This window comes from Alosa alosa, chromosome 21, assembly GCF_017589495.1.
Source record: "Alosa alosa isolate M-15738 ecotype Scorff River chromosome 21, AALO_Geno_1.1, whole genome shotgun sequence".
Lineage (NCBI taxonomy): Eukaryota > Metazoa > Chordata > Actinopteri > Clupeiformes > Clupeidae > Alosa > Alosa alosa.
In genome coordinates, this window is record NC_063209.1 from 6,914,982 (window position 1) to 6,937,827 (window position 22,846).

A 22,846-nucleotide genomic window follows, 5' to 3' on the forward strand; every position below is an offset into this window, starting at 1 on the left:
AACGCTTTCATTATGGCTGCTTTAGCCACAGACCTTGAGCTACTGTACAGTGGGTTGGGTTCCATTTAGAAGTGTCGCTTTCCTTGATTCACACAGCTGCGTGAAATGTATACTGATATGCATAACTATTAACTTTTCGCCAAGAGGTGGCAGCTTAAGTCCGCTTGATACTGTAAGCCATTGGTTCCCAAAGGACATTTTATTTGGGTCGCCAGCATAGCCTAGTGACAATTTATGTTGTGTAATAGGCCTAGCATAGGGCCTACTTATAGTTTGTTTACAGTCACGGTTTTGTCATAACTCCCTCTATGCATTTTTGCATTTAGAATAGCTCTGAAACCGTGGGGAACACGTAGGGGGCCAGTGCGTGGATATCTCAATCGCAAAATTAAACAATATTTCTATCGGGCGCCTACCATGGACTAGGCTGGGTGAACTCAGCCTGATCTGCCGGCGATTCCTTTTCGATTTCTTAAAAGATTGAGCTTGGTCTGGCGAAAGCCATACTAACCATGGACCTCATAGTTGCACAATGCAAGGGAACATGAATCAGCATATTATTTGCACAAACAATAACGAACAGTAGCTCTTCAACTTGGCCCGTTAAAATGTGAACAGTCTAGCGACGCATTTCATGAAGGCCCTTTTGGACATGTCAGTTATTTGCACCACTGGGTAAAACGGCATTTTGTTTTAGACCACTGGTATTTAATTTGTGCATTGACAATAAAGCTGAATATCATATGAACTAGATGACTAAACTTATGCATATGTAGAAGAAGAAACATTCACAAAAATCCATGACAACACCTCTCTTCTTGATAGCTGTTGAAAACTGCATGGAACTGACAGGGATTGTTTTGTTTAATAATAAATAAATAAATACATTATGCTGCTACCTTCTGCTTTTCCCAAATACAATGTAGCCTACAGGTGTACCTTTCATCAGTCCAGTTGCAATGGATGGACTGTGATGAACTGCCCTACTTGTGATTGTTTAGATATTTTAAAGGTTTTATAACAATGCTACAAATTTTTTGGCAAGTGCTACAAATCTATTCAGCTTTGCAGCGCCAGTAGGCTACTTTGTGTGCGGCCCGCAAACACACATTCCAATCAAGCATACACAAAAGTTTCAAGAGTGGGGGATGGAGTAGAAGATGGAGACAAATTCATTAATATGATTTATTTTCGCTGAATGGATGTACAGGACTGAGCGGTGGTCATATTTTGTACCGCTATGCGGTACATCTAGGGTACATCTAGTTATGTTTTGTTTAACAACTAGGGAGGGAGATGGCTGAGTGATAGGCCTACATTGTTTTTTAGTTTTTTATGACCACAGAAAGTGAGGACCTTGACATCTCTTTACATCACTCCTCTGGGCTAGGCCTACTGGGATCCACACAGGTGACAGGTCCTGTCTCTCTCAACACAGCAGCAACATTTCTCAGGAAACATCCCATCCAGGTTTTGGCTTGGTTGGCCCACACCTGCTTTTCAATTTTTAGGCCTGCATTCCATAAAGGCACTTCGGGTGATATGGGTGATGTAAACTAATTTTCTCTGATTGGCATTGCAAACTTTTGCCCGAGTTCACATATACAAAAAAAGACTGTATTTTAACACATTTCAAAAAGGTATGCACCTGCACATGAACAAAAGCAGCATTATTCTGCATTCTGTTTTTTCTTTAAACAAGAAACACAACTTAGAACATTTGCATGCTTCATAAATCAAATTATGACATAATTTTTCACGAAGACAGCCCTGCTGTTTAAATAAGAGTTGAAGTGGAGCACAGACAACCAGAACTTGTCAAGACACAATTGCCTTTTGGAAGGACTTTGCTTTTTTGGAAGAATTCTGCTTTGGGACATGATTCAACATTAACAGTCACAGCAAAATCCAGCATGGCACTTAATGACGCTTAATATTAGGCCAAAATCAACATGGCAAATGAGACTGGAGCTTTTTCATTCCATGCTTGAGTGTTCAGCTTCAAAGATGTCTTTAAAACATGCCTCTGTAATTTAGCAGATGAAAATATGGTTCTTACATCAAACAAAAAGTAGTTTGTTGGTGTGCACATCCAAGGCAGGTGCTAGACAAAAAGTACTAGGCTATCAAAAGGAACAATCCACCTTTTTTTCTTACATCAAACAGCCTGTTCCAAACAGATTTCACTGCATCTGTGCCAGATATATGGTTTACAGTTACTCTCCTAGGTTGTCAGTCACTTTATTCCATTTTTGTTTGGTCTACTTACAGTGATTCTTTTGTGCATTCTCGTCATTTCTGATGGAATTCTATAGATTAACTGTGCTTGGTTGGTTTCATTGCCACTTGGTCAAAGGAGAAAAATGACACCAAACCAAAAAACTCCCTTGGCTTTCCCTTTCACTAGATGGCGCAATTCCTTAAGAAGTAAGCAGATGCCTGTGAGTTGTGCCTTGACCATGCACATGTTTGCTAGAATTGAACTACTTTGTAATTTATTGTTTTGCACAGAGGTACGTCATCCAGGGAATTAGGCAGTCTTTTTTTCTGTTTGAAAAAAGGTCAGACGTCTAAAACCGAGAAGCAGTTACTCACTCCCCGATGTCTACTGTCAGTGCTGATTTGCAGTTGGACTCTTCCACTGGGGAATGAGGGGGAAATGGTAGTAAGCACCGCTGCCTACCCGGCGTAACCCTATCCCAATATTAATATCCATCAAATCCTATTGGGAATATTTATCTTGTTGCTCAGTGTTGAAAAGCACAACTTGATTTTCCCATTGCATTCCACAGGATGTTAAACTAACAGTGGACTGAGGCCATTCTGGGGAGGGAGCTCAACACCAACCTGAATAAGTACAGTTCACTGCTGTTTCTGCTGGACATTTTTGATTTGTGTAGCTTAGAGCTGATTTATACCGTTTTCACAAACAGGAATGGAATGAACATCGGTAGGATGAAATAGAAAAAATTTTCTTTTATTACAAAAATATTATTATAGTACATGTACATGAGCACCAGGATAAACTGCAGCATGCAATATTTCTTGAAAGAACTGCATATGTTTATGAGCATGTGGAGTACAACATAAAGTTTGGGAGTTAAACAAAACCTGAGGGGAGTATGACATAATGCTTAACTGTCATAGGAACTCGTTTGTGTTGTGTGACAAAGTACAGTACAACATTCAAAGTATTAATTTACTCCAAATTGTATTCCAACAGTACCAAACATATTCTGTATCCTTTTGGATTTGTGCTGTGTTTAAAATTTTGAAATGTCTCCTTTGACACATATCAGGTAAATAATAGTAATACTGCCTCAAAGTTGAATATATATATAAAATATCTTTTCATACAAATATAACAAGTCTATATCACGTTACCTATCATATTCTTTTATCACATTTCCCAGAAAAGCTTTCAATTTTCTTGCTAAACTTTTTCACAACAAATGAACAAATATTTCTACAACAAAAATATGAACCACAGTTTTGTTAGCTACTGCACAAAAAAAAAAAACAGAGCAGTTTGTAAACAGTATTGCTGTCGCAATTAGCAGTTTTGTCACAGTCGCAATTTTTAATTTACGAATGTTTCAAGACAACTCATATTGTGATCATTTCAGCATTTGGTAAAATAATATTTTGTCATTTCAGAGATACATATCACAGAATTTAAAAAAATGTTTTCTTGTCCCTTTATGATGTATAGGTTCAATTGGATTCAAAAACAAATAAAAAAAAAACACAAATGAGACAAAAAAAAAAGAAAAACATTTATAAGTCATAAATCCAGCCCTGAGCCTTTGAGTCATTTCTGGGTGAATGTATTCCACCAAAGCTGGTACCTGCACTTTGTTTGTGGGTGCAGTCCTAATGTGACTCCTATAGCTAGTGGTGCTACCACCACCACTGGTAATGGGGAATTGAACCTCTGGTGAGCTGTCAGTCAGTCCTCTTCAGTCTTGCAGCAGTGTGCTAGTCCATGGGGTGGAGGGGGGAGAGAGGCTCCTCACTCATAGCATGGATGAGTTGGAGCAGCAGCAGTGTCTTGAAACACACGTGGCCAACAGTGGCTCTTCAGCACTGGTAGTGGAAGTGCTGATGAACCTTGCCCTCCACGTGGGCATGGGAGTGTGTGTGTGTGTGGGTGTGAGTGTCCGTGTAGACCTTGGAGTAGATTTTGGGCGCGCCGTTTAAAGCCGGGGCTGTCATGCCCATAAGTCTCTGGTTGGGGAAGTCAGGAGTGACGCTGCTTGGCGTGACCAGGTCTTTGTCTACGGAGTGGTGCTCGCGGTGGACCACAGTTCGGGGCGGCAGGCCACTCTGACGCCGGCGGCTATGGCACAACCAGAGCACGATGGTGCCCACAATAAGGAGCGCTGCCGCTGGAATGCCAATGATGAGAGGCCAAGGAAGCCCCGAGTTCAGGTGCGGAGGAGTGATGGTCTTCTCCACCTGAGGGTCTGTAAAATGAGGAGAACAGTGCATGAGTAGGGGGTGGGATGGATAAAAAACTATAACATTAATTAACTAACCAACTAAGTCATGAAGTTATTAGGAATAATAAACCACCAAACATCGAGCATGGTGTTAGTACATCTCTGATCTCTCTCTCTCTCTATATATAATTTTGAGATATTAACGGCTTAAAATCAAATCAAATGATTAATGAATTATTAAGAAGGACACAATAAAACTTGTTTTTACATGGCGGGAGATTATCTAATCAGTCAGGATAGTGTGGTCCTCAGCTTACCAGGTAGCACAGTGAGGTAGGCACTGCGGAAGCTGTAGCCCATGGTGTTGGCACCCAGGCAGATATACATGCCAGCATCCTCCTCCCGGGCCTTGATAATGGCTAGTTTGTTGAGATACGAGCCATCTGGTCGTGACCAGACATCGCCGGTGGGAAGTACAACAAAATGCTGCCCTCCGACCTCCAGGGTGGAATTGTAGCGCCCCTCTGTGCCTGGGTCCACCCGCTTGAGCCACTGGATGACAGGCTTCACATCGCTGTGAACTTTACATTGGAACGAAGCGGTGCCGCCGAACTCCACCGTGGTGTTGACAGGGTGAGTCCCAGTGAGAATGGGCTTGGAGTTGGTACGCTCTGCGGGGATAAAGACCCAATCAAAAACAAATCACAAAACATCAAATACTTTAGTAGGTTTTCACTGGCAGGAGTTTGCTGATGTTCTGGACTGAATCACTTTTCAAAGATAAAAAGATCTAAATCATTCTTCAGCATTGTCTGAGAAACAAGCACTAAAAGTAACTATGTTCTATTCGCTGCGGGCAACGATCTGGTCTTAGGATTTCAAGATCCATTAATCTTACCTATAACATCCACCTTGTAGGTGGCGTTGATGTGTCCTGCCGCGTTGGACACGTGGCAGGTATATTTGGCACTGTCCTGCGGCTGCAGGTTTTTCAGCGTGAGGGTCCACTGCGGCCGCTTGCCCTGGCGCGGGGGCGGCAGACGGGTGTGGTCTTTCCACCAGGTGATGGCGGGCGGGGGGTTACCGCTGGCCAGGCACTTGAGACGCACCGAGCTGCCCACCGGCTGCTCCAGCACTCGCCGACGCATCTTGGTGGGCTGGCTGAAGCGTGGTTTCACTGCAGGAGACAGTGCCCATTTTAAGTCATGGTATAAGGACTGAAAACACCCATAGCACCAATATTGAAACACCTTAAACTCAAAAACCTAACCTTTAACACCACCCAACACTATAAAAGTCTTCTGAGGCATTAAGTAATGTGAGAAGTAAACATGAAATGTAATCACTGTGTCTAAATACTGACTTTTCCACCATTTGTGGTATTTTATTAAAAAAAGTATTTAATATTCTATATGATACATATAAACACCACCTCCACATGAAGAGTGTTGTGCCCCAGACCCGCCGTCTCCACACACACACACACACACACACACACACACACTCATGTTCTTACCCTATTTCATGTTTTTACATTTAGATATTTATTCATATAGCACACACTTTTATCCAAAGCGACTTACAAAAATTAGGAATAACATTCTCATGACATTACATTCATACTTTCTTATGAAGTATTTCTCCCTATTAGGGCCTGTGTTTATGTTTTTGTACAATACATTAGTGTTTATGTAACTTTGTATGTCATCTCTGTTTAGCCTGAAGGAACAACTTTGGCCTAAACGAGGGAAATTTACCACAAATAGGTATTCAAAGACTCTAGAGTTCTTTGAAAAAGACAGGAGAGTACTATTAAGTGTACCCCCACCTAAAAATAAATATCACATGCGACAAAATGTTAACAAACTAAAATGCTAATATCATCAGAGAGAATACTGAGGGTGGACTGTGTGGCGCATGAGCACACTGACCCCATGGTTGCCCTGTTGGGTCCTGCAGGATGTTTTCAGCATTGGGCTCCGCCACAGGAGGAGGCTTGTTCTGAGTCACGGCCGCGTCATCTGAAAGGAACCGAGGAGTTAGTCCAGCAAGGACAGACATGGGGGTTGTAGGATTTCAAGGCGTGTTCAGGTATTATGTCTTTACAGACATGCTTTGCAATAACAACAGCCCATAGAGGAGAGGGCATGTGCGAGCCTGCTGGTTTTCCTTTGTTAATAGTGGGGCGAAAGCTGCATTTCCTGCGAAAAAGCACATAAATGCTACAAAAACTGGGAAAGAAAGTTTGTTAGGGAGGTTGGGAAGAGGATCAGTGGAGTTCAATGCTCTGTAACACTTTTATTCAATGATTTAAGCAACCATAAACCACATTCTTGTGGGAAAAAAGTCAGTTTCAACTGATAACCCGAAATTCTCTATGCTACGAGTAGAAAGTATCATTGAGATTGGGGCCCGTAAATCTATGCTTGGTTGTTATTTTAGTGATGTGAGTCCTTTCATCCTTGAACTCAGAATTAATGTCTTAAAATGGTGCCATGTAAATCATGTAGGGGCTTTGGGTCGATGCAAAGGCATAACACTGGCCAAGATTTATTTGCTGTGCTTTGAGAGCCAATAGAACCCCTCTGTGCGAGAAATTGAGTGATACTGCTTGGAGATCAGTGGAGTGTGAGGTGTGCACTGGACAATGTGTTTTGCTTTGGGGTCTATGAAGTTTTACAGCTCTATGGGAACGATAACCAGGCTAAACTTGCGTATTATTCTAACTGGGGTTTGTAAGCTGGGGGTGAGCAAACACTGCCATATTGTTTCTTCTCTCAGATTTCCACACTGTTTAAAACACGATGCCGTGTTGATCTAACCCGGAGCAGGAAACCAATTAACTGACTTTAACCTCGACTGCGTAGACGGAGCTGAGAGGCCTGCTTTGTTTGGGACCTCTATCTGGCAAGGCTCACAGGAATGCACAGAGAACCTATTCTAACCTTACTGCTGACGGAGCGCTCACACACTCACACACACAAACATGCGTATAACCACACGTATACCCTCTCACTGACACGCTGGCAGACACACTCCGCAACACTGTAGTGTACACAACCTTATTCCGGCAACCCCGAGTCAACAAATCCGGTGTCAAGCCAGGCGTCCAAAAGGACAAATTATTCTCACATGTGTAGGTGAAAAGCTACCAAATTAATTCCCAGCTGCATTCTTCCCATGCCTGAGTTCATCTACGGCTGTGAACACTGGCGTCTGCGCGGTAATCCGAGACCAAAAATCACCACCCAAAGATATTGTTTTGGCACGGCAAGTCAGGCTCGATCAGTCACACGGCACACACCGACTGCCCTTCCTGTCCCTTGCTCGCCACCGCACGGAGGTGACGAGTCTGAAGACCAGGTGTGGCGGGTCAACTGTGAAGGCGAACACAGCCGAGTCCATGTGCCGGTTCTGCCCTTGGGCTGTGTGTGCTGCCCTCGGAGCGAGTGGCCCACCTTAGTCCGGCTAATCCCTGTGCGCTCAGCCAGGGCAACACTACCGGAGGGGACGCGCCCTGCTTCCCAACCTCAGCAGCTCACAGAGGGGCTGGGTTGGGGGAGGGGGGGCAAGGGGGATGGGGGTTGGTGTTAAGGTAGAGGCAGAGTAGGGGGTGGGGGCGGTTGAGGCCAAAGTGTTTTTACTAGTCACAGCCCTATTGTTAGCATTGGCCCAGGGATCCGGGCGCAGAGGCAAAGTCGTCAGAGCTCATGAGAGGCCTATTCAGCGCCACCAGAGTGGAATCAGCCAGGGGCTTTAGTGGGGCCTAGAGCAGCCTTAGTGAGGGCTCATTCCTTCCCTCGCTGCGCCGGAGCTCGAGGGATGTCTTCGCGAAAACAGGTGTCCAGCAGGACGCCATGGATTTCCTGGTTTTCCGCTCACGCAGCAGTTATCCCACGCTCAGATCTCCGCCCGAAGGGGTCTCTGGGCTCCGCGTTTCATCTCCAGGACAAACCGCATGCATCTGTGCGGTCAAACACTGATCACTTCAGACAGGCCTAGACGACCGGCGAAGCCAGGTCGGTCTGCACGACAGGATAGCCGACCTTGCGTAAGTAAGCCCACCCTGGTGACGGGGGCTTCAGTGCAGCTGGAATGGCATCTTGGCTGTGTTATAGAGGGGGGCCGTGGAAAATGGCGTCCGAGAAGCTGCAGAGTGAGAGACAGGGGGCCCCTTTCCTTTCCTCTAGGCCCATAGAGAGGCATACAGAGGGACACTGGTGTGAAAGATGGTGGGATATGTGTGTGTGTGTGTGTGTGTGTGTGAGGAGACGGCGAGTCTGGGGCACAGAGGGCTGAGGGCAGCCTGCAGCTCCCATTACAAACACTCATGTGGAGGTGGTGTTTATATGGCCCCCATATTATTTTTTCCTACCAGGAGGACTTAAAAAGCACGATCCTGAAGAAGGCTTATTCTCCATTCATACCTGGGCACAAACATACGTACCAGGCATGTCTGTCATGTCGCCCGGCTCCCCTGATTTCAAACCAAGGTCGAAATCAAAAGCAAAACAAACACGGCCTTATGAGCAGGCTGGAATTCCAAGCCATGATTTTCATCAGTGGGGGCACATCTGAATAAAATAAACAATGTTGGGAGGAAAAATACACCAAGATTTTTTTTTTTTAAGATGGCATCATGGAGATGAAGATTACAGAACAAGGCAAATCAGTTCTGTTGATAAGATAGTAGTGGTGCCACAAATCCAAGGCAACAATTTCCTCCTAACTCAAACCATGTATATTACTGTAAATCAAAGGAAAACAAAGTGAAGGTGCTTATCCCTTGGCTTGTAATATATGGTCATCAAAGGGTTCTAAACTTGGCCCGGGAAGCAGCTGTAGTATTGACTGAACCCTTCATGAAAACTCTGCCCATAGTTGAACGATTAAAGAACACCGCCAAGATTCTTTTAAATGATTGTTCTTTGTCCGGTACCAAATGCCAAAAATAGTTCCCCTATGTAAATTCTGGAGAGAAAAAAAGTTTCATTTACATACATAGAAGGGATCGGTGAACCAACATTTTCACCACTCAATTTAAAGCTTTTACTCTTCTCACAAATTTTCACTCTCCTCACAAATCTGAGACACTTTGATGGGTTTTGTGACAAAACGATCCGACAGATATATTTGGCTTCTTGTCGGTGTCAGCGCGAGCCGTTTGTCGATTGAAGCCAGAGAGCCAAATTAAAGAGCATCTGTGTACACACAGAGCCTGGTAGACACAGCGCGGCGGTAAAGAAAAGCTAATTAGAAGTCTCCTCATATCTTTTATAGAGCCATAAGCGGTTTGCAGCAACAGGCGTATGGCGACAGGGAGGAAATTGCCACGGCCTAATCTGCCCCTTTTCTTCTCCTCTTCATTGAGCGAGGCAGGCAGGCAGGCAGGCAGGGCCCCGGTCGGTGCATCCTAAAGGGACCTGGCGCAGCCACCGGCCCCTCTAATGAGGCGGATGAAAGGAGACTTTTAATGTGGCACGACGACGAAGGTGGGTAATTTGCATCCCTCCGGTTGTAATTAAAACCCTGGGCAGTGGAGACAGGGCCCAGCGGTGAGCCCCGCCACCTGGGGTGTGGGGTGGGGCAGAGGAACGGCTCTTACTGGCAATGTGTGGGGAAGGAGGGAAAAGGAGGAACAGAGGACTTTAAGAGGGAAAATGGGCAGATTCATAGTTTCATCCATCACTCTTGGTTCAGACCATCTCTGTAAGAATTGTTAATTTGATCACCATTTTCTGATTAAAAACTGTCTTGAAATTGTCATCAGATTTCAGTGCTAGTCAGTTTTTTTTTTTATTTGAGTTGAATGTTTTTGATTATTTGGTACTTTGTGCTTTGTACAAGGTATTGATGTACAAGGCTAGTTTACCGTGCACTTAATGTGAGGTTCTAGAACATTTTGTTATAGGCAAGCATATTTCCACCAACAGCTGACAAATCTGCGATCTGTTCAAATGATTCTCCTCTGTATTTCTGCGAGCTCTGACACTGTAACTAACTTGAGGGCAGCATTTGCTGCCTAGTGCTACTCCCACTCTGTGAGCTGCTTATTTACAACTGCAGGCTTTTTCCTCTATATGTCTCTCGGTTCAGCTTAATTTCATGTGAGACCAGAATGGTTTCAATTCCATCTCGTATCCTTTCATCTTACCCCTCTTTTGCAACAAAGGCCTTTCTTCTTCTACTCACAGGCATGGATTCATTTGTGTCCATATGTGTGTGTGCTTTGAACTCGCCCCTGCTTATTTCTCTATGACTGGCGGAAAAAAAACAAACATGTTTGGAAGAGCCTTCACGGAGGAAATATGTCACATTACCAGTGATCAGCATTAAAAAATTAGATCGCTGTCACGTCCACAAAAATGTGATCAAAGCTTAGTTCCTTCTGTATGTGTACTTCAGCATTCATAGCAGTTTCAAGGTGACGTCTCCAATATCAACACGGCAAATAACATTTCTGTTGCTCTTGCGGCATATCCAGCCCCAATATATCCCATTTATACTGCTTTACCGATAGCAAAAACGGGTACTAAGAATAATATTAATCAAATAAAAAGCATCTGTGTTCCAGCGTATGTGTGTGTGTGTGAGTTAGACTAAATACAAACACTGGCTTCCTTCATGGGAAGACAGAGAGCTGGAAACCTGAACCATGTTTCCCCTAACATTGGTTGCCATTCGTTCCAAGGCAGCGTTTCTGAGAAAGTGCACAGGTAGGTGTGGAGGTGCTGTTCTGTGCTGTCTGGGAAGGGGGAGGGTGTGTGTGTGTGTGTGTGTGTGTGTGTGGGTAATGGTAAGGAGGGCGCGTAGGGGGCAGGGAGGGTTTGAGCTGCTAGGGCATTGACCACACTGAATCATTTATTTTTATTAGCTGTACTGCCTCCACTCCTGCCAGCTCCTCACCCCCTGGTATGTGTGCTTTAGTCCAAACAGGACCTGCAGGACGGGGGAACTCCTGGGGCTCCAGCCTGGGCCCCCAGCCTCTTCGGGCCTCTGGCTCCCCCCTCCCCGATACTCTCCTGTGTCCCTCAGCAGGCTCAAATTGGCCTGCTAGTGTAATTTTGATACAATTATCCATTTAGGTGAGGAGGACGTGTGCTAAACTGCAACATATGTAGCCCTCCGCTCGCAAACAAAGAACAAAAAGCAATCGCTGGAAAAGGTCCACCAGTCCCTCCATAAAACAGCCAGCCCAAACCGCCGTCTGACCAGAAGCCACAGTCTCTCCCACAGTGACACTAAGGAGGGGTGGGGTGGGGGTGCGGTGTCCATGCACAGCCCAACGAGTCGCTGTAGGTGTGCGGCCGCGAGGATGAGAGGGAGTGGCGACGGACGGAGCCGAATGGATGCCAACGGCTGGGACATGCTAAGAATAGAAGGCTCATGACCCGATGGTGGTTCTAAATTCCAGCACTGAGCGTGCTGCTGGATGAATGAGCGTGGACACTGGGCCAAGGTCACGTCTGGCCATGTGTACTTATTGGGCCTGCCAAGCTCAGGCCAGCCCACGCCTTCTGCCCTCAGGTATTCATGACTCAGACCATGCGCTAGTAATGCTACATTCTTGCAGTTTGGAGGAAGGACATATAAAATAATGTTTTTTTTTATTATTATTATTTTTTTTAAAGAGAGTCAATGGAAGCTCTGACTCCAGCGCTTTTCTCGTGACAATGGTGGTCTCATGCTAGGTAGTGCTGGGCTGTAAGAATGTTGGCTGCATGCAGAACACAATTATAACAGCAGGGGTAACCGTTCTCGGGGAAACTTTGGGGAACTTAGGGACCACCAGGGATACAGCTGGGGTGAGGTGATTGGGGGCGCTGAAGGAAGGGAGGAGGGTGTTGCACTGAGACCACAGCGCTGTGAGACTCCGGGGCTGTGAGAGTTAATGATGTGGTGACTGACTTGTCCTTATGCCAGAGAGGAAGTTGAGACTGAGTGTTGAGGGGGTTAACATGGGATTTGGAGGTCACAGCAGTCTTTCTGCAAAGCCCTCGACAGCCTCCAAATGTCATAAACATCCCCTCATTAAATACCATTTTTACTAGTATGTGGTTCAGAAAGGCCCATGTTAAAAAAGCCCTGTTTTGCACAAGATGCATGTGCACACACTGAAGTGAGTTCACAACAGAATCCCAAGTTCATACTATTATGAAAGTACCGCACGCAGCTTCCAAAATGATCAAATATCAGTTTCCGTTTAGAGCGTATGAGTGGGAAGAAATTTCCAAATACAGACATGTATTTACTCTTGTGCAGAAAAAAAGAGAAAATGTTCACTGTGGACTCCAGTGGAATCAAAACACAGGGGACTTAAATTACAACCTTACCTCACTCAGGTTCACAGGCTGATTACACCACGCCATCATGAATGAGGAACAGAACATCAGCTAAAAGCTAAAATTACCATTTTATGACAAGCGTACTGTTTTGAGGAGAATGTTGTGGCAGCCATTAGAGGGGATCTGAACTTGAGGTTAGACATGCAGCTTTGCCCATGCTTGCTCTGAGAGGAGCTATTCAGATTAGGTCTATGACAACAGGTGCTATTGAATGTCACCCAAATTCCTCTCCTCTGACTTAATTAAGTCTGGCTGGAGTTTCCCTGCTGGGTGGCTATGTAACTCCATAAGGTGTCTCCGACAGCAAAGGACCCTCAAGAAAAAATTATAATAAGAACGTAAAGCTCCAAAAAGTGTCCAGTTTCCCCAAAAATGTTATAAACTGCACATAAAAAGATGTTTATAGGAAAATGTGGTTAAATAGACTGTTATACATGTAGACTATCTCTTACTAGCAAAGGAGAAACCGCCAATGGCACCAAACATCATAGCTAAAAATCCTTCTCTCCATCTGCTGTTCTTTTTGGTTGAGGACTGTTTGCCATTGCAGCTAATGACTTCAGTAAGCCTTTACTGTGTATTCCACAGGGAACCACGCACCATAACTCACAAGCTCCACACAAACTCTCCAGGACGAATCAGGAAAACAGAGGGCTACCTTCACTCCCCATTCTGGAGGCCCTGAGCAAACACCAGGGCAGAGGAAGGGAAATGAGGAGTGTGTGTGTGTGTGTGGGGGGGGGGGGGTTCTAAGACCAGGAGACTGGAGACCCAATCACACGAATCATGTAATCTGTGGAGTAATCAACACACACCTCTCCTCATGGACTTGCCTTCCTTGGGGCCACTGAGCAGCAAGGCACACAGGAACAGCCTGAGGCTCTGAGGTTTCTGAGCTCCCCGGGCTTTTCGGTTGCACTGAACCGGCACAGATTTATGGCGGTTCAGGCGGCAGGTCTTCCAGCCACTGGTGTCCGCGCGGAGAGCTTGGGCGGAAAATGCCCAGTACACACTCCCCAAACACTCATCAGGAGCACCGCACATTCCAAACAGCAGCCTCGCACGAGAGGAAAAAAAAGAGAAAAAAAACTGCCCCCAATGCGTGCCCCCCAACCTCCCAAATGTGCAAATCACCCTTACACCAAACACATGTTTCCAAAGTTCACTCGCATTTCAGGTCTGTGTCATTCATTTAGCCTGTCTGTCAGAGCTCGGTGAACTCCAATCCCTCCCTTTCACATTTTCTGCAAAATGAGAAACACTGTATTGGATTACAGGGTTCATAAACAACGGCGTGTATACAGTGACAGAAGTGTGAGGTAAAGAAGCCCCCCTTTGTTCTCTTGATTTGATATGCAACCCGGTGTTGGAGCGGAGCACTTCCACGCTAACAGGTTATAAATTTCCATCAACACAATGCTCGCTTGTGCGTTTCTCATTTCATGTGGCGTAAATGAAACCATGCTCATTTAATAGTGTGTTGCCTGCCAGTCATGTCAGTCAAGTCGAATGTAATTCTGTCTACCGCGTTTAACAAGAAACCAGAGTTCTTCCTGTCCCACAATCCCTCTTTTGTGAAGAGCTGTTGCAAATGCTGCTGTTGGATGGGGCTTGAAAGCTCCCGTCTGTTGACGAATTTTTTGGATGCTAGGACGTCATCTGTCAAGCGCCGGCCAGCTTAGCGTTAAAGCCTACCTTACCCGGCGTGTTTGATGTGAGGCAGGCTTTCCGCTGACAACAGTTAAAACAGCATGAAAGCTATATCCACCCAGGAATGGAGGTGTATGATACAGGAGGTGACAGATGGGACAGAGGTGAAGAGGCGAAGCAGTAAAAACATCCAGAAGAATATAGAAAAGTAATAAGTGGGAAGGAAACACAAGTGCGTGTATGCAATGGCATCTGCACCATAATCTATCAGATCAGGACCGTGCTTACCAATGACGATTAGGGTGAAATTTAGTGCGATGCTGCCGAAGCCGTTGGTGACCCGGCAGATGTAGACCCCGGCGTCCTCCATCTCAACCTCCTTTATCTTCAGGCTCTGTTTTAGTACCCGGTACCGGCTGTAGCCCTGGTTCACGTTCCGCCCGTCCTTCACCCAGAGGATGAGGGGCGGAGGGTCGCCCTCCACTGGACAGGGCAGGCGCACCGTGCGCCCCAGCCTTGCCGTCTGTCTCTCCTCCACCTGGCGGCTCATGTAGGGAGGGCCTGGAAGACACACAGCGGCAACAGTTCTGTTAAGCTATTCACTGAGTGCTCCACAGAGTTTTTCACTGACACATGGTGGGAGTGCTCGTATGTTCCAAACCAAATCCACACTCAGAGTTTGACATAGCCAAACATAGCAGTTCCCAACAACAGAATTTTAAAATTTCCTACCTGTTTACGGGAACAGAGGTAGGCAGTTATGTAAAAGAGATGAATTGCACTTTTCATACACTACTAATGGGCTGTATTTATCATTTGCTTGGAGTAAACTAATTATTCAAACATTGGCAAATGGGACGTTTTCCCTCACAGTTTCTGCTTAAGGCTCTTAATTCATCCTCCTGGAAACCAGGTGACAGCCATCCGTGGGCCTTTTGGCAGGTAAACAATCCATGGAAAACTTAATAGAATTAGGATTTTGTGGCTTTCAAACTTGGGCCAGTCGGTCCTAGCGAGTGAGGAGGACCCTTTAGTGTCATCAAGTCTCAGACTTTCCACGTCTGCAGCCCCTGAACTGGTACCTCTACTCCACACAAGACCCACCCAGCTTTCCAGTAATGAATTCACCCCCCTGGTGAACGGGAGTCGAACACACTTGAAAAGAACTCAACACGTACTATCAGGAGCCCTGGTTGCTCAAGGTTCACCTCTCACGCTCACAAAAATACTACTATTCACAAGGAATGAGAAGGGTGGGCATTTTTTTTTTCGCTCAAGTATTTACGGGACATTTTTCCCTCTCACTCCCCCCCAGTCCTCCTTGCGTGCACAAGGTCCTTTTCATCCGCTGCGTTTAGCACAGGAGACTCCCATGAGAGCTCCCTTTCCATTTCCTTTGGCCCTCTTGAGCTGTTTCAGCACTGGAGAGTGTGTGTGTTGGAAGGTACCGCTCATTCATGGCTGGTACTGTAACATCCTGTTGCTGTACCAGCAGCTGCTGTGAGAACTGCCAAGATTATGGAAATTGAAAAATGAAACTACCCCCAAAATGTACCCCCTCCTCTCTCTCTGTCTCTGTCTCTCTCTCTCTCTCTCTGTCTCTGTCTCTCTCTCTCTCTCTCTCTCTTTTGCAGTCACCCTCTCTGTTGGAGAGAAGTGTTTTCACCTGGAATTGCTGGTTGCCATCCAGGAAAGTGCCAGGAGAACAGAGGGAATGAAAAAGTAAAAGCTGTTTTGGTACAGGAATTGAATTACAGTGCATTCCACAATGTCACTACACTGAGAATATACCTTGCCATACTAACTGCCCTTAGAACTTAGAACTTCCTCCTACCGTGCTTGAAATGAACAAGGGGTGGAGGATAAAGACGTGTTGTAGCGAAATAATAAAATAAAAAAAACACGAAGAGGCAGATTTAACTGTGTGTGAAAGACTGCTTCTTTAACAGACACCACTGGACAAAGCCAGTATTGATGGGCAGTATCATTTCATAGAATGGACCAGTACAAGGACTGCATGACTGCATGTTGGGTTATGGATTTACAACGGTGGATTTCTTTCCCCCTTATGGAGCGGAGTGTATTAAAACAACCTGTGCGCTGGGCTGAAGTAACTAATGGCCCCCCTCCATCCTATTGCGTGCTCCTGAGCACATGCCATGCCTTGTTCACATCAAAACAGCCTGCACCGATCGAATGAGAGACAGAGACAGGAGGAGAGTGTGAGAGAGGAGATGTGAGACTGTCAGTCAGCCTGTCCGCCCCCCTAGCGTGAGGTGTGTATTTGTCACGCGAGCGCTCCCCACGCCGACAGCGCGGCCCTTTGAAGTGGTGCGGGGAGTGGTGCTCTTGGCCACGCAGGGGTGCTGACAGACACGTCGGCCCAGCGCAGAGACAAGCTGGAAGGATGAGGCAAACACATGCTGCCGCCGCCCCCCTCCTCCACCTCCGCCACCCCTACCGCCTCCACCCGCCCCCATCGCTCTGAAAAACCCCAGCGCCAGCTCCCCGCCCGCCCGCCCGCCCGGCACGAGTGGATCTGTTGGCAGACAAGGCGCCAGGCAGACCATGCTTTGGTGTGTCATACTGAAGGAAGCATGGCCCGGGAGAGGGCCGTGACGAAGCCTTTATCAGACACCGACCGCTGGGTAATGACTGAGAGAGAGAGAGAGAGAGAGAGACGCAGGGGAGTGAGGACTTCAGGCTGTTGAGTCTGCAGTATGTGTCTGTTTCAGGGTCAGGGAGAGGTGCAATGACAGAGAGCAAGGCCATGCGGAGAGAGCGGGCCGGTCAGTCACCACATGAGGCTCCAGATGTTTCTCTGACTGGCCTGTGTCTGCTGCCTGCTTTCCAGCGCTGTTAAAAAAGCTGTCTGCTTACCTTCACGCGTTACCAACAACACCCACCCTGAACCCAAACCAGACGCTCGGAGTGGACATGGATTGCTGGACCCACTGAGGTGTTTCCGCTGTCCCCTGTTCACCAGAGCCTCCCTGGTTCACTGTCCCTCACTGATGTTAGATAAAAGGCAACCTCAAAGAGGCAATGCGCCTCAGTAGTTTTCAGGGCTCACTGAGGGGTGTCTCTGGGTCCATGTGACACGAAGAGGCAGACAGGATGAATAAGTCACACATTAACCCACTACACAACATACACACACACCCACACAGACACAAAACACACAGTCGAGGGATGCAGATGTGCTCTTTGTGCCAATACAAAATTAATGGCAGATTTTTCTTTCAATGTTTTTCGCTTTGTCACTGATCGTGTGGCGCACTCATTTCTTCGAAGTCGCTGCTTTTATCCCCGAGCCCAGCCACAGACAGCCCCACACCAGAAATGCTCCACACGGAGAACAGAAGTAGGGCCACATTCGCAGTACACATGGGACCCGGCACGAACAAAAACTCAGCGAGACCTACAGCACACAGCTCCACAGAAGTCCCATGATTCAGTGTTATGACCGTCCACTCAATCTACGCCTGACTGCAAGTGACAGAACACTGCGTGCCGCAAGTCATAAGGTAGCGGTGTGGCTGAGAGCTGTGAATTTGTGTGCCGTCAGTAAAAATGAAGCAAGGCTCAGCTGCATCATAGATTTGAGTGGTGTAAGACAGGGGGTCTGTGACATATGGATTACCGGGGATCACTTAAAAAGCTACAGCGCATACTTGTCCCCTTCTGGCCTGCTTTGTTTTAGACATCTTGATACAGGTTTTTGATTTCGGGGGAGGATTTATGGGTTAGGGGCCCTCACAGACCGCAGTCGCCGAAGTGCTTTGAAGCTTGCGCTGCCACGGCTGAATCAGATGAACAGCGCTGGTGTCACAGGGAGAGCTTCAAACAAACCTCCACAGTGCTCCACACGGATAAGTTATTATGCTCGAGGAAGTGGCATGGCTTTTAAAAGAATGAAAGAATGACGCAGGCAGTGATAGACAGAAAGACAGGCTAGGAGGGTTTGATGGACAGAGGGTGAGTGGGGGGGGGGCAGAAAAAGCTATTTAAAAAAGAAAAATAAAGTGACAGAGAAAAGGTAGGACACTGATGAAGCTCAGTGCGATGGAAAGCATTTATCCCAGAACAGTAAGCTCGGTAGACACACGGTTCAGCTTTCTATGCTCGCCACCGAGCCCACGCCGCACATGTTAGCATAAGAGCGCTATGGGGGAAACCCTGCTGTAAATCCACAGAGCAGCTGCTGAAATGTGTTGAGCAGAACTTGGGATTCCCACTTGTGCCACCAGACAAGAGCTGATGGAAACCTCATGGCCTGGGCCTTTTTTGAGGCAATCTTAAGGATCGTCTCAAAACACGTCATGAATAATAGTCCCCCACCCCTTTGATGAAACATTTCAAGCTCTACATCTGACACCTCACTTTGTTAGTAAGGGCGGGGCTGACATTTTGTTGTTCTTGGCTGGGTGCAAACTGAAGACAGGAGACTTAAATACTTCTGAAACAGATGCCATAAACCGGTATGAGCAAAAACAAATCTCAAGGTAAATCCATACCAAGTCTTTCTGTCTCCTGAGGTTGATGGCCTGATTTGAGGAGCAACTTGCAACTCTTATCTTCCTCCCTCCATATCCTGCTATAGGGGATGTGAACGGTGAGGAGTCTTATTGTATGACTGTTTACTTTCACTGATAGGGTCGTTAGACCAAACACTGCTGGGCCTTGTTCACTGCTGTGGAATTCAGGCTCTTATCACGGGGGAGAAATAATGCCACAGATGGATGCTCCTCTGATGTGATCTGTACCAAACCCTATGCTGGGCAGAAGGAGGAGGGTTTGTATACACCCACCCCTCTCTCTCTCTCTCTCCCTCCCTCCCTCTCTCTCTCTCATTCCCTCCCTTACTCTATCTTTCATCTACTTCTTTGTGCTCCATTTAAGTCAGCTCACTGTGGCACTATCACAGTCTCCAACTCCATGCTTGTTGTTGTTCAGAGATTTTGAGTTTCCTCTTCCATAGCACAGCCCTACACGGCAGGCTTGTTTCCCTCACATTCATCCTGTGTCTGGTCATCCCAGGCTGCTGTCCCCCTGTCCCTGCTGCCCTGTGTGGCTCCAGCTGCTGGACTGTGGTGGACAGACAGCACCTGGCTCTGCTGAACGCAAACACCACCACCAAGTGAATAATCAGGGACAGCAGTGAAGAGACCCACTTCTCTTCCCCCACTACATACAGCTCCCACCTCTCCAACTCTCCCCCCGCACCCACACACTTTTTAAAAGCCTGCCATGGCCTGTGCCCGACCAATTAACCATACTTCAGGACTTGAGACGGGCCGACCGATGGTTTCAGGTGGCGTTGTAATCTTGGGGAGCAGCTGGTCTGGCATTTGCTCCCTGTGCCTCTCTGCCTGCCTGGGCTGCTGGGCCTCACCCCTCCCCACCCCACCCCTCTCCTCCCCAGGCCAGGCCCCCACTCAGTGGGGGGATATTTTGAGAGGCCCGGAGATGAGATACAGGCAGCAGCCGTGGCAGTAAACGCTCCGCAGAGTGTCTGCGTCTGTCATCGCACTGACATGCTCGCCTTTTAACGTTGGCCCTCCGCTCCGCCCTGCGTCCTCCGTCCTGCTGCCTGACGGTCGGTCGGTCGCCTTTGAGGCGGCCCGTCACACAGCTGTCTTACAAACCCACATGCTGAATGGAGAGCAATGCAACCACGTGATGAGTGTATGTGTTTGTGGTAGTGGGGGTGGTATGTATGTGTGTGTGTGTGTGTGTGGGGGGTAACTTTCCTCCACCACAAGAGCTTTACATACAGATATACTGACAATACATCTTTTAAGCATTGAATTGGCAGAGCACAGATGTGTATTACAATTATAATGTCTGGTCTGAAAGTCAAACAAAATGTGGATTCAAATGTAATTCAACGTGAATGCTTTCGTTGGCTTAACCTTAACTAAAATAACCTTAAATAACTAAAACATCCTCCTCTTGGTCTGACATGTTAGGTAACAGTATGTTCAGAACATTCACACTTGTTTATGTTTAGTTTCACACCCTGGTCACCATCCTTCCTCAATTATGTTAGTGTAAAACTTTACACCGGCCAGGCATTCCCTATTGCAGCTGCTGGCCTGTTTCATGGGATGTCAGGTTTTTGTGATGAAGGGTGTTGTGTGTATGTGTGTGACTGAGTGTGTGTGTGTGTGTGTGTGTGAAGAGGGGGGGGGACTATATAGACAGGACATATGGCATTTCAAGGGCTCTCAAAGTCAATGATCAAGCTCCTTGCTCCTAAATGCTTTGGCGGCAGACCCCCAAAGATCTGATTTCAGTGTCGGCATGGCTTCACAACTCCCAGCAGGGAGCAGCCCTCTTGTGTCCGCGCTCAGGCTGGAGTCACTACGGCTCAGGTTCCCATCTGCCTCTCGCTGTATTTTTCTAAATGCCCGATTGTATATTTCTGACACACTGCTGGGAGTGTAGGTGCTCCTGAACCACCCAACGCTCGGCTGCTCCCCCACCCCCCAGCGCGCATATCCTCATTGTGTGGACCACCAGCAGCTCAGACCACAGAGAGGGGCGGCAATGCCAACTCCGGCCTCATAAAGGCAGCTGCAGCTCCACGGGGTTCGGGCTAATGTTGTGTAACCTGGGCCCCATCAAGATAATGAGCACCTGCCTATTACGTGCCGCCTTTGTGTCAACAGCCCGGGCCGACAGACTATCTCACGCAAACTTCGTAATCCTGCTTTGGCATGGGGCAAGCGCGGCACTGCCGCGTGTTTATGTGTTTCAGCTGTGTCTCGCGCGCCAGCTACCGCTGCTACTGCTTTGTCGCTGACGGATGTGCGTGCCAGAGCCCGGGCAAGGGCGGCCCTTCACAAGAGGCCCAGACAAGACCGCGCAGCAGCCCACGCAGGTGGTGATACCGATCAGCGACTCTGCGCCTGCACTACCTCCCTCCCCCACCCACCCGCCGCTTCAAAACAAACACGCCAGCCTGAAAGTGGAGGCCGCCCGCGAGTCTTTAAGACAGGATGTGCGCCACCAGAAGTGCCCCACTGCCCCCAACCCCCATAAGACATCAGGCCTGAAGGGGTCACTTGTTCATTCTGGTGTTTACCGAGCCTCTCCCGCCACTGACCCGTAGCAGTGAACCGGGGAGAAGTGGTCCCTCGCTTTCCAACCTCCATTGAACAGTAGAGCACTTGAGAATGAAAGCCATTAAGGAGGCCCTTCCGCTGAGCCACAGGTTCTAAATGCCTGGAATGTCGGTTTTCAGGGAAAACCGCAGGATTCTAAAAGAAAAGACCTCCGCTCCTCAGTCAGATGGCGGGAAAGGGGTTGGGTGGGGGGAGATTCACAGAGCAGAGAAGTATTCAGAGCTCTTTAGGAGGCATGTTAAAAGCAGAAGTGGTCTTTCAAAAGGTGATGTTGTAAAGAGATGGGCGCTGCTTAGACGGGACACCTGTAATCCCTCAAGTGAAATGCTGTGTAATCCCACCTTTAAATGGAGGATAAAGAGAATGCCACAAAGCCCTGCTCCAGCTAGGGGAGAGGCCTTGCTATACAGGACAAATTGCACATGACGAAAGCTGCGCCCGGTCTTGTGTGAGAGCGCCACTCTGACAGACTCAGTCCACCGGAATGACGGCGAACAATGGGAGACATGGCAGCTCTCAATCTCTCATTCACTCTGCGCTGGCCTCTCTCCCACCTGTGCAAACACACCAGCTGGCGGCTCACACAGGTAGAAAGACAATGAGGATGCACGGAGAATGACATACCAGTGAACTCAGAGAGCCATTCACCATGGGAATCTTTGACTAAGCCACGATGGAAGGAAGGGAGAAAAGAAAATGTTCAAAGGGCAGGCGGCTTCCTTTGTGTTTTAATGTCTCCTCTATAAATACCAACACTTTGCAAATAGTAGTGCTGGAGCTATGTGACCAAATGTTGCTCATTAACTGCCTTATTTACGTAAACCACTCTTTACCCACACCAGCACCCCCTAACAAAAAAAAAAATCTATGGGCTTCATAGTTTGAGCACGTGTATAGATCACAGTTACAAAATTACAAAGGCATACACGCTCTTGGACCTTCAAACAGCAAGTTTCTGTTTTTCATCTTCAATTAGAAATATGGTCTGAGATGCAGCGTGAGGCTTGCCAGATTTAATGTGTGCAGGCTTTTAAAGGTCAGGAAGATTTTTGCCCGCGTGCTCAAAAGACTGGGATCTGCCAATGCGAACATCATGTTCAAATCTAAAAACAATGTTATTTCCCATAGAAAATGTGTTTGTTAACTAGCACTATGTTTACTATGCCAGGGAACACACACAGGCAGAAACATCTGCCAAGTAATCTGTTCCTTGGCTAAAAATAAGAAGGAAAAATAGAACTTCAGCACGGGCATGAGCATAGGTGAACTTCCTTTGTTC

At 47.2% G+C, this 22,846-nt stretch overlaps 1 protein-coding gene across 1 annotated transcript in view; it reads right to left on the reverse strand.

Annotated features, from left to right (window-relative positions):
- Window positions 1–2,961: 2,961 nt before the first annotated feature.
- Window positions 2,962–22,846, reverse strand: part of fgfrl1b (fibroblast growth factor receptor like 1b) — a 24,228-nt gene continuing 4,343 nt past the window's right edge. Inside the window, exons 3-7 of the mRNA XM_048232370.1 lie at window positions 14,726–14,998; window positions 6,374–6,463; window positions 5,341–5,619; window positions 4,760–5,113; window positions 2,962–4,466 (exon numbers count right to left, since the gene is read on the reverse strand). Coding sequence (XP_048088327.1) covers window positions 4,081–4,466; window positions 4,760–5,113; window positions 5,341–5,619; window positions 6,374–6,463; window positions 14,726–14,998 — 1,382 coding nt within the window. The 3' untranslated portion in view covers window positions 2,962–4,080. The remainder of the gene's footprint in view (window positions 4,467–4,759; window positions 5,114–5,340; window positions 5,620–6,373; window positions 6,464–14,725; window positions 14,999–22,846) is intronic.